At 45.3% G+C, this 12,384-nt stretch overlaps 1 protein-coding gene across 6 annotated transcripts in view; it reads left to right on the top strand.

Annotated features, from left to right (window-relative positions):
• Nucleotides 1–10,612, top strand: part of UBE2V1 (ubiquitin conjugating enzyme E2 V1) — a 32,539-nt gene extending 21,927 nt beyond the window's left edge. For 3 of the 6 annotated variants that reach the window (XM_058432988.1, XM_058432989.1, XM_058432990.1), the window contains 3 exons: nucleotides 3,445–3,516; nucleotides 7,496–7,621; nucleotides 8,829–10,612. In XM_058432988.1, coding sequence (XP_058288971.1) covers nucleotides 3,445–3,516; nucleotides 7,496–7,621; nucleotides 8,829–8,975 — 345 coding nt within the window. In that variant the 3' untranslated portion in view covers nucleotides 8,976–10,612. Of the gene's footprint in view, nucleotides 1–3,444; nucleotides 3,566–7,495; nucleotides 7,622–8,828 lie in introns of all 6 variants that reach the window. The other 3 variants (XM_032143072.2, XM_032143073.2, XM_058432991.1) reach the window with 2 other exon arrangements.
• Nucleotides 10,613–12,384: the final 1,772 nt, after the last annotated feature.

Genomic DNA, 12,384 nt, shown 5'->3' on the forward strand with positions numbered 1-12,384 from the left:
ACATCTTTCTATATCAGTGCATATTGACTGATCTCTTTTTTAAAAGCTTTGAGGCGGGGCTTGGTAGCTCACGCCTATAATTCCAGCACTTTGGGAGGCCAAGGTGGGCAGATCACCTGAGGTCAGGAGTTCAAGACCAGCCTGGCCAATATGGCGAAACCCCGTCTCTACTAACAAAGTACAAAAATTAGCTGGGCGCAGTGGCAGATGCCTGACTCGGGAGGCTGAGGCAGGAGAATCACTTGAACCTGGGAGGTAGAGGTTGCAGTAAGCCGAGATCGTGCCACTGCTTGTGACAGGAGCGAAACTCCATCTCAAAAAAGAAAAAAAAAAAGCCTTAAGTTATATGACTGATTAATGAATATGAATATATTCTTCTAAAAATTTTTAACGACAAAAGCCCAGGTGTGGTGATTCATGCCTGTAATCCCAGCGCTTTGGGAGGCCGAGGCAGGTGAATCATTTGAGGTCAGGAGTCGAGACCAGCCTGGCCAACATGTTGAAACCCCATCTCTACTAAAAATACAAAAATTAGCTGGGCGTAGTGATGCGCGCCTGTAGTCCCAGCTACTCAGGAGGCTGAGGAGGGATTGCTTGAACCCAGGAGGCAGAGGTTTCAGTGGGCCAAGATCATACCACTGGACTCCAACCTGGGCGACAGAGTGAGACTCTTGTCTCAAAAACAATTTTTTTTTTCAACAATACAGAGTATATAGAATAAGAATTTAACTTAGTCCTGCTTTAACTCTGTGTCAGTCAGGAAAAGAGAAATCATACCAGGTAATTTTTTTCCCAGCTTTATTGAGGTGTAATTGATAAAAACTGTGTATATCCAAAGTATACAATGTGATGATTCGATATACATATAGATCGTATAATGATTACGACAACCAAATTAATCAACGCATCCATCACCACACGTAGCTACCTTGTGTGTCTGTGGTAAGGACACTTAAGATCTACTCTTTTACCAAATTTTAAGTAAACAATCCAGTATTATTAATTGTAGTCACCATGCTTTACATTAGATTCCCAGAACTTACTCATAACTGAAAGTTCGTGCCCTTTGACCAGTATCTCCCCTTACACCCTGGTCCCTGTCAACCACTGTTCTGTTCTCTGCTTCTGTGAGTTCTACTTTTAGATTCCATGTATAAGTGAGATCATACACTTTTTGTCTTTCTGTGTCTGGCTGATTTCACTTGGCATAATGTCCTTCAGGCTCATCCATGTTGTCATGACTAGCAAGATTTCTTTTTTTTTTTTTGAGACAGAGTCTCGCACTGTCACCCGGGCTGGAGTGCAGTGGCGCCATCTCGGCTCACTGCAACCCCCGCCTCCCAGGTTCAAGCAATTCTCCGACTGGCAGGATTTCTTATTTATGGCTGAATAATATTTCATTGTGTGATATATGCCATATTTTCTCTAGGGCATTTAAGCTGTTTCCATATATTGGCTATTGTGAATAACTGCAATGAGCGTGGAAGCGCAGATGATCTCTTTGAGATACTGATTTAATTTCCTTTGGATCTATATCCAATACTAGGCAACAGAGATAATTTAATATAGGAAGTTGATCAAATAGATGTTGGACTAAAAAATCAAAGAAGGCACACTGTGAGAACACAGAGATACTGCTGCAGAAACAGTAACCACCCCCCTGGGTTTGGGAGACCAGGAGAGGAAGCTTGGGCTGTCAGAACCTGGCACTTGGGGAAAAGGTGCCCCCTCTGCTGCTGCTGGCACCCGCGGGGCAGGGGCAAGGCTGGTTGTAGGAGTGCAAAAGACACTGAAGCCCAGAACCAGCTCTTGCTGCTGAGGTGAGGGGCTCATACTGGGATGATACCTAAAGGAACAGCAAGCAAATGTGAAGGGGCAAATGCCTCCTCCTTTTTATTTTCTATTAGGATCATGTGGTTAATTTGACCCTTCAGTCCTTAAGTCTGAGTGCCACCCAAATATTCTACAACCTAACTAGAGAAGTGAAAACTTACTATTGCCTAGAGATAGGCCCCGTGCTCACTCAGAAGGATACCATGAGTGGTGGGAAGAGGGAAAGTCTCTGTACAAAGGATAATTGTGTCTTGTCGCTGTGCAGAGAGGTGCCTGCTGCTGCTGGCTAGGAAACTCCAAGTCCACTTCTCTCCACTCTGCTTTGGATGCTGGGGCTGGGACTCTGCACACTACACTTTTCCTTTGTCAGCTGTCTTCCTCTGAAGGTTCCACCAGTCAGGGACACGAGAGAGCCTGAAAGACATGGGGAAGGGAAAAGGGATTTGCTGTATCCTGTTTGCCTGTTCTGTCTGTACCACCCTGGTAACAGCCCTTCATCCTGGCATCAGTAGTGGGTTTCAGCCTCCAGCTTTTTGGGGACATTCACAAAACCAGCCTCATCACATCCTGCCAAGCCCTCTCCTTGGAGGTTCTAGCAGCAGCCAGGCAGCACCCCTTTCTCAGAGTTCTGAGTTCAACTCTGCAGACCTCTTCCTTAGCCTCCAACCCTGGTAAACACAACCCTGGTAAACTCCAGCTTATCCTCCCCTCCCTTAAGAGTTTCCATCCTGCTTCATTTCGTTATTACATCTGTGTTAGCTTAGATTCCCTTTGAACATTTTCAGTCCACTGACGCCTGTTTAACCAATGTCTTACATTAAATTCTGTTATAAAACCTAGTGTGGAGTCTTATTTCCTGACTTATCCCTAACTGCCATATCCCCACTCTTCTCCCCAGCAGTTACTGTGATCTGCATTCTAACATAGCATGTACCCACATTGTACGTTAAACGTAATTTGTATATAACTACATAAGATTCGAACTGAATAGCAGGTGACTAGTTGACCTAATGTTTCCTTTTTGTATGTTTAGATTTTGTAATTTTCCTTGCATTTTTTTAATTAATACCTTATTCCTTTTCTCATATCTCATACTTTTTTTTTTTTTTTTTGAGATAGGGTCTCATCTGTCAGCCAGGCTGAAGTGCAGTGACACAATCACAGCTCACTGCAGCCTTGACCTCCTGGGCTCAAGTAATCCTCCTGCCTCAGCCTCCCAAGTAGCCAAGACCACAGGCGCACCACCACACCTGGCTAATTTTTTTACTTTTTGTAAAGACAGGGTCTCACTTTGTTGCCCAGGCAACTCCTGGGCTCACACAGTCCTCCTGTCTTGGCCTCCCAAAGTGCTGAGATTACAGGCATGGGCCACTGTGCCTAGCCTAGCTCATACATTTTTAAAACAAATTTTATTTTCTAATACTTACAGGCTTGTAGAAAAGTTGCAAAGGTAGTACTTCCTGTACTACCTTTTCCCTGTTGCTAGCATCTTATGTTAGTATGGTACATTTGTCACAACCAATAAACCAATGTTGATACATTATTATTAACTAAAGTCCATACTTTCTTCAGGTGTTCTTAGTTTTTACTTATGTCTGTTTTTTGTTCCAGAATCCCATCCAAGATACCACATTACACTTAGTCGTCATATCTCTGGCTCCTCGTGGCAATGACATTTCTCAGGTTTTTCTTGTTTTTGATGCCCTTGGCTGTTTTGAGGAGTACTGGTCAGGTATTTTGTAGACTGTCTCTCTATTGGAATTTGTCTTTTTTTTTTTTTAATGATTAGACTGGGGTTATCTCTTATGTATGCATTTGGCCCAGGAAAAATTTATAATCTCCAGGCTCTGGGCCTGTAGTGCCTAATGAACGAAGTAGCCTGTGTGCACACAAATATACCCAGAATTGGAAGAAAGTGTATGTCTGCTTTTATAGGCTATACATATCCTACAATGTATTGTCTATACCCAGTGCCATGTTTTGCCAGTCTTTCGTGTGTGTGTGTACCCAAGGAGTGTCCCTCGGCCTTTGAGAAGGCTACGAAGTCTCCGGGTTATATGAATATGCCACGTCCATATAGTCCCTTGCAAGTAGACATGTAGATTGTAGTTATTTTTGCTATTGCAGACAGTGCTTCACATTTTGTGCACAAGTATGTGTCTCTCTGAAGGAAATTGCTAGGAAGGGGCCTGCTGGTCTGAGCATGCCCATTTCACATGTTGATGAGCACTGCCAAACGGCTCCACAAAGCATGAGCCATATCAACAAAGTGGAAAGTGTTTGTTTCATGATCAAATAATGAATCTTAAGAGCAGTATTTCTCACAGACACAAAATGTTCCAGCAGTTCTCCTTCAGGCACATTTCCTTTGCTGAAACCTTTTTAGCAGGTCCCTGGAGCACTCACGAACAAAATAAAAGAAAAAAACCAGAAACCCTGTAACCCTGTTTTCTATTAATGTCTAGCCTGGGGCTTTTTTTTTTTTTTTTTTGGACAAAGTGTCACTCTGTCACCCAAGCTGGAGTGCAGTGGTGCAGTCTTGGCTTACTGCAGCTTCCACCTCCCGGGTTTAAGCAGTTCACCTGTCTCAGCCCGCCGGTTAGCTGGGACTACAGGCGCCTGCCAATATGCTGGCTAATTTTTGTATTTTTAGTAGAGACAGGGTTTCATCATGTTGGCCAGATGGGTCTCGAACTCCTGACCTCAGGTTATTCACCCACCTCGGCCCCCCCAAATGCTGCAATTACAGGCGTCAGCCACCGCACCCAGCCTTAGCTTGGGGGTTTTTTGTTTGTTTGTTTTTTGTTGTTTTGTTTTGTTTTGTTTTGGAGATGGAGTCTTGCACTGTCGCCCAGGCTGGAGTGCAGTGGCGGGATCTTGGCTCATTGCAAGCTCCACCTCCCAGGTTGTCATCACATCGTGCCATTCTCCTGCCTCAGCCTCCCAAGTAGCTGACATGACATGACATCGTGCCATTCTCCTGCCTCAGCCTCCCAAGTAGCTGGGACTACAGGCGCCCACCACCACGCCCGGCTAATTTTTTGTATTTTTAGTAGAGACAGGATTTCACTGTGTTAGCCAGGATGGTCTTGATCTACTGACCTCATGATCCGCCTGTCTCAGCTTCCCAAAGTGCTGGGATTACAGGTGTGAGCCACTGCACCCGGCCTTAGCTTGGGGCTTTTAAATGACCCTTCAGGTGTGTGTCTGTGATAACTTGACTTGAGGCTTTCTTTTACTGTGTTCCAGTGAAATTACCAGATGAACATCAGTGGTGAGAAATTTGATTCCTTAAAACGTAAGGAATTTCATCCTTGAATTGTGTGACAAAACCAGGGAGCATGATTTTTGCTCCATTCAGGATCTATTCAGTCGACACTGAGTACGTAGTTGTTGATGGAGACTATGATAGGTTCTGAGGATGGATCTCTTATATTTTCCATAAATCTGTATGTGAGTCATGCCTTTGTTTGCTTCCTACTTGTTCTGTTTACTGGGTTTTTTTTTTTTCTTTGAGGAAACACCTTAATTGCAATGAGGTGTTTATTTTATAATATAAAAGTGTGAAGAGAAACATTCATTCAACATTTGAGTACCAATTCAGTTGAGGGCCCTTGTCAAGGCCCCCACCCTCCTTTTTCTGTGTTTAGTGAGGGTGTCTGATGCATAACTGAGCCTGGGTTGGGAGGGGCTGAGGGGATCGTGAGGACTTCCAAGGGGAAGCAGCTGGGGTGAGACCCCAAGGTGGAGAGAACTTGGCAAGGTTGAAGAGAAGTGGTGGGCAGGGGAGGGAGAAGAGTAAAAGAAGAGGCAGTTAGGGCTGCCCAGGTCAGTCTGGGAACTTTGGCTTCCTCTTCAGGTCACTAGGAGCCATCAGAGGGTTAAGCCAGCAGAGACAGCTTCCTGTTTTTAAGACGTCGATCTGGCTGCTGTGCCGGGAGCAAGAGAGAAAGAGACTTGGGGGAGTTCAGAAGAGGTGACAGTGGTGGAGGAAAGTGGATGGATACGGGGTCTCTTTCAGAGGTAGAACAGTGGGACCTTCTGACCGCTGGCAGGTAGAGGGTAAGGGAGAGGGGAATTGGGTTGCCTGCTAGTTTTTGCTTTAACTAACTGGGTAGATGCTGATGTCACTCATTGAGGAAGAGGAGGGCAGGTTGAGGGTAGGTAGAAATTTACAGTTTTGGTTTGGTTATAGTTTGGGATCCCTGTGGACAAGAAAAGTTTCCATGGGTATATTATGAATGCCTTCTGAATCAAGGGTTTAAATCACATCCTCTGATTTCTTCTCCCCAAAGACCACTAGATGCTGCTGTTTACACAGGAGCAATTAGGCAGTACAAGACTCCTTTACTGAGGAGAGGGCACTGATGCCTGAGAGGGGAACCCACAGAGAGGGGAGCCCCTGCCTTTGAGGGGGTTACTCTTAACTGGAAGACATTACCCTTCAGCATGGTCTTCAGACACATGTGATAGCAGTGTGACTTCATATGGGACAGAAAGCTAGGGACTAGGTAGTGTTTGAGCTGGGTCTTCAGGGTTGCAAGGCATTTCAGGTGGGGGCAGGACGCTCCAAGCAGAAGGAACAGCCAGGCAACAGAGCATGTCTCGCTGCTCATGGGGTAGACGGTACAGTGAAGAGGTTATTGGCATAGGGGGCTGGACTTTTCAGTGTTTCTCAACAAAGGCACAGTTAGCCTTTTAAGAAGGACTGTTTTTGGTTAGGTGCAGTGGCTCACGCCTGTAATCCCAGCACTTTGGGAGGCCGAGGAGGGCAGATCAGCTGAGGTCAGTAGTTCGAGACCAGCCTGGCCAACATGGAGAAACCCCGTCTCTACTAAAAATACAAAATTACCCGGCCATGGTGGCACATGCCTGTAATCCCAGCTACTCAGGAGACAGGAGAATTGCTTGAACCTGGGAGGTGGAGGTTGTGATGAGCTGAGATCGCACCATTGCACTCCAGCCTGGGCAACAAGAGCAAAATTCTGTCTCAAAAAAAAAAAAAAAAAAAAAACAAAACCGTTTTTCCCTGTGCCACCTCACCCATTGAATGCCAATAATCTCTCAGGTCAGACTACCAAAAAGAAAAACAAAGACTGCAGGGAGGGATGGAACAACCCAGTTGAAATCCCTTACCCAGTGCCTAACCCCGGAGTGATGGAGAAGGGGGAAGCAGCTCTGAGTCTGCACCCCTCCCTCATCTTGTCTTAATTTTGAGGTTCTCTAAAGCAGTGGCCTGTTCTGCGCTTTAATACCACATAGTGGTATTTAACTGATTGGGTGATGATCCTGGTGAGTGGACATTTAACTTGGCTTCCTAGAATAGAGAATGCCTCTTACCATTCCCCAGAGAAGGACTCCAAAGTAGAGAAATTAACATAAAAACAGGTCCCTCTGATTAGACTTAATACTAACTTAAAACTTCACTGGTACTAGCTTAAATGCTCCATCTTCTTTGTATTCCCCCAAGGCCCAGAAGTGTAGGAACTAGTATAGTGTAGGAACTAGTATAGAACTGCTGACCTACCACAGAACAAGTAGACTCCATGCTGGAAGCAGAGGTACCAGTTCCACAGTCAGGGATAAATGGGGTTTCACAAGCTCTACCTTTTTGAATGCTTCGTTTGTAATTGCGTGACATCTCTGTACCCTTTTTTTCCAGACAATTTATGAAAACCGAATATACAGCCTTAAAATAGAATGTGGACCTAAATACCCAGAAGCACCCCCCTTTGTAAGATTTGTAACAAAAATTAATATGAATGGAGTAAATAGTTCTAATGGAGTGGTAAGTTGTTTTTTTCTACCCCACTTGTTCCTTGGAGTTGACAATTGCTTTGTAATTAACATCAGGAGCTTTTAGACTGGGCCCAATTCCTATGTTCCTTGGTTATTTGTTGATAAACTGTATCACTGTGCATAGGAGCACAGATTTGGGATGGGGCCTGTTTCCCAATTATATCTGGTGATCGCTCGTACAGCACTTACCCTGGGCTAGTTCTGTGCTGGTCGCTTTGAGATATGAGCTCTTTCCTCATGCCACCCCAATGAGGTAGAGATGAGGAAACTGAGGCACAGATGTGGAAGATCTTTCCCAGGGCTGCACCTTTAACCCCTGGGCCTTATTTGTGAACCACTGGCATGTAATATATTTTTTTCCTGTAATGGCCTTGCTTTTTTATTTTTACTACCATAAATGAAAAACCTGTCTCAGTTATCATAACTGGGCAATAATGGCAACAGTAAATATTACAAAAATAGAGCAATGTTAATAAATCTTGACTCCATGTGTCATTTGCCAAAAGCTTTGAGCCTTTGAGGCCTGCTCTCCTGTTCAAAGAGGAGATCAGCAAGTGTTGAAGGGATGCTACACATGTTAACGTCACACCAAGCCTTCGCCTTTGAGATACTCAGAAAATTGAAAAGAGATGAGCTTCGTTACAGTGTGTTTAGTGTTTAATCCTGAATCTGAGTTCCACCTAAAGTCCTGAGCCCAGAGCTCAACCTATGCTTTGGGGAATTTATTTTGGGAAATGCTGCCCTAACCTGAGAGGTGCTGGCTCTGTGGCAGGCCCTTGTCACTAGAGCAGGGGTCCTGGCCACCCTTTGCCTTGGCTGTCCGTACTGCCCTGCATGCACATCTGTCCCCTCAACCTGGGCGCAGTGAAGAGGACAGGCCCTGAGCCTGGCAGCAGCCAGCCCAGCAGCAGCCATTATTGAAGAGCCAAGTAGGGCTGGGTTGAGTCTCACCAAGTGTCAGTACCACCGTTTCCTTATCCCAGATAGTAATCGTTCAGGGCACAAAAGGGAAAGGCAGGTTGACTGGAGGGAGGGACTCTAACAGGTAGGTATTCCGCATGTAAGGTATTAGGATTAGCAGCAGATTTAGCTTGAAAAGTACATCTTACTCCAGTTTGCACCTTAGCTTAACCCCGGCATATAGTTATTTTGTTTGAGAGTCTGAGAGTAATTTGCTTTTGTTTGCCTTGTTGTAGGTGGACCCAAGAGCCATATCAGTGCTAGCAAAATGGCAGAATTCATATAGCATCAAAGTTGTCCTGCAAGAGCTTCGGCGCCTAATGATGTCTAAAGAAAATATGAAACTCCCTCAGCCGCCCGAAGGACAGTGTTACAGCAATTAATCAAAAAGAAAAACCACAGGCCCTTCCCCTTCCCCCCCATTCGATTTAATCAGTCTTCATTTTCCACAGTAGTAAATTTTCTAGATACGTCTTGTAGACCTCAAAGTACTGGAAAGGAAGCTCCCATTCAAAGGAAATTTATCTTAAGATACTGTAAATGATACTAATTTTTTGTCCATTTGAAATATATAAGTTGTGCTATAACGAATCATCCTGTCAAGTGTAACCACTGTCCACGTAGTTGAACTTCTGGGATCAAGAAAGTCTATTTAAATTGATTCCCATCATAACTGGTGGGGCATATCTAACTCAACTGTGAAAAGACACATCACACAATCACCTTGCTGCTGATTACACGGCCTGGGGTCTCTGCCTTCTCCCCTTACCCTCCCGCCTCCCACCCTCCCTGCAACAACAGCCCTCTAGCCTGGGGGGCTTGTTAGAGTAGATGTGAAGGTTTCAGGTCGCAGCCTGTGGGACTACTGCTAGGTGTGTGGGGTGTTTCGCCTGCACCCCTGGTTTCTTTAAGTCTTAAGTGATGCCCCTTCCAAGCCATCATCCTGTCCCCACCCTCCTCCACTCCCGCCCTTGGCCGAAGCATAGATTGTAACCCCTCCGCTCCCCTCTGAGATTGGCCTTCGGTGAGGAATTCAGGGCTTTCCCCATATCTTCTCTCCCCCACCTTTATCGAGGGGTGCTGCTTTTTCTTCCCTCCTCCTCAAGTTCCTTTTTGCACCGTCACCACCCAACACCTTCCATGACACTTCCTTGCTTTGGCCAGAAGCCATCAGGTAAGGTTGGAAAGAGTCTCTGACCTCCCTTGTTTAGTTTTGGAACCATACTCACTCACTCTCCACCAGCCTGGGAAATGAATATTGGGTCCTCAGCTCTGCCACCCTCTGCTGTCATCAGCTGATGCATTGTTTTTAGCTCAGGTTTTGATAAGGTGAAAATAGTCACCAGGGTTACTCAGACCTGCCAGCTCTCGGAGTCCTTGGTGGTTGAACTTGGAGAAAGACCACATGAAGACACTTGTAAGCACACATGATCCCTCTGAATTGTTTTACTTTCCTGTAATTGCTTTTGCTTTTAAAAATTGAAGAAGTTTTAAACAGGGCTTTCATTTGGTCATCCTTGCAATCCATTGGGGTCTAGTTTGGAATCTGACAACTGGAACAAAAAGAACCTTGAATCCGGTGCATGCCTTGGTTTTGGTGCTGCTGCTGCTTCCCAAGATCCTCAGCAGGGATTAAGAAAGAACCCGGTGTGCACAGCAGATCCCCGAAATTGGTGGGCTTGACCTCCTGGCAAATTGCTGCGTCTTTCCACTTGCTGTTCAGGACCACTAAATGCTGAAATGTGGATGCATACCGAAATAAAAGCAATTCATTGTGTACTAAAGGTTTTTTTTTTTTAATTTAGTATTTGTGTAAAACCACCCTTTGAAGCAGCAACTATCAAGTCTGAAAAGCAATTGATGTTTCCATTAATCTTTTTCTGGGGGGAAAACCTTAGTTCTAAGGATTTAACATCCTGTAAGTGAAGTTTAACATAACAGTATTCCATAAGCAGCCTTTTTATTGTCAGACCATTGCCTGATTTTAATATAATAAAAAAAAGTGTGCGTTAATATTTAACAGGCTGTACTTTTCTTCCTCTTGGCATATTAGGGACAGAATTCAATGTTTTAGATGCTTTGGGATTCAAATTGACATCCTACAGCAGGGGTCGGCAAACTTTCTAAAAGGGCCTAAATGAGTAAATATATAGGCTTTGCAGGCCAAGAGGCAAAATCTAAGGACATTGTGTAAGTACTTATATTCTGAGAGAAAACAGATTTCCCAAATTTTTAATTGGTGAAATTCAAAGTGGAATTCAGTTTATTTATAATGTTACTGGCCTACTAACGTAAGGACGAGTTCTTTTAGGAGATAACATGTTGTTCAATTGGGATTCATTAATGTTCCCTATCATCAAGCCTCTTGCAAATGTTCATCTGTAAAAATAATTCTTCATGCTAAAAGCCATACAGAATCAGTCAGTGGGCTAGATTTGGCCCATGGATCATAGTTTGCCAACCCCTGTCCTAAAGATGGTAGGGCTTTTTTTTGTTGTTTTGTTTTGAGACAGAGTTTTGCTCTCGTTGCCCAGGCTGGAGTGCAATGGCGCAATCTCAGCTCACTGCAACCTCCGCCTCTCAGATTCAAGCGATTCTCCTGCTTTAGCCTCCCGAATAGCTGGGATTACAGGCACCCGCCACCACACCCAGCTAATTTTTTGTAGTTTTGGTAGAGATGGGGTTTCACCATGGTGCCCAGGCTGGTCTTGAACTCCTGACCTCAGGTGATCCACCCACCTTGGCTTCCCAAAGTGCTGGAATTACAGGCGTGAGCCACCGTGGCCAGCCCAAGATGGTAGTTTAAAAAAGGGTTCTTCCTTTGGTTTAAGTAGCCTCACAGGTCTTGAGCTATTAAGCCTCCACTAGAAGCCATTCATTGGCTGGACTTAGTAGTCTATTCAGAGAAAAAAACAGGATTGTCACATGTATTTCTGATGTTTAAAAAAATTTTTTTTATCTGATGATTAACGATTTGTCTACCATCTACTGCATATGCAGTGGGAATGTGTCTAGTTTTTACCCAGAGCTTGAACTTCCTGCCGTAGTCCCAGCTACACACAGGTACGACCTTGGTGCCCTGTGCAGAAGCAGGCTATTCCCTCTGGCTGTTGGGGCCAGCTCAGGTGTGAGAAGAGCTGGCTGTAAGGAAAGGGCCAGGTTCTTCCCAACAGGCCACCCTCCAGAAAGCCCTGCCCAGATTTCTTTGGATGGTCTTTGGAGTCCTCTGCAGGGACTGGTGCCCTTCAGTTACGAAAGTACATACATTGGGCCAGGGAAAGCTGTGGGCTCTTCATCCTCAGTCAGCCCTCCCAAGGGAGGAGAGGAGAGGTTCCAAAATTATTTCAGGCCAGACATGGTGGCCCACACCTGTAATCCTAACACTGGGAGGCCAAGGCGGGAAGATCACTTGAGCCCAGGAGTTTGAGACCAGCGTGAGCAACATAGCGAGACCCCTGTCGCTATAAAAAGTTAAAAAATTAGCCAGTGTAGCCGGGCGCGGTGGCTTATGCCTGTAATCCCAGCACGTTGGGAGGCCGAGGTGGGCAGATCACGAGGTCAGGAGATCGAGACCATCTTGGCTAACACGGTGAAACCCTGTCTCTACTAACAATATAAAAGATTAGCCGGGCGTGGTGGCGGGTGCTGAGGCAGGAGAATGATGTGAATCCAGGAGGCGGAGCTTGCAGTGAGCCGAGATCGCGCCACTGCACTCCAGCCTGGGCAACAGAGGGAAACCCTGTCTCTAAAAAATAAAATGGCCGGGCGCGGTGGCTCACGCCTGTAATCCCA

This window comes from Hylobates moloch, unplaced genomic scaffold, assembly GCF_009828535.3.
Source record: "Hylobates moloch isolate HMO894 unplaced genomic scaffold, HMol_V3 SCAFFOLD_21, whole genome shotgun sequence".
Taxonomy (NCBI): domain Eukaryota; kingdom Metazoa; phylum Chordata; class Mammalia; order Primates; family Hylobatidae; genus Hylobates; species Hylobates moloch.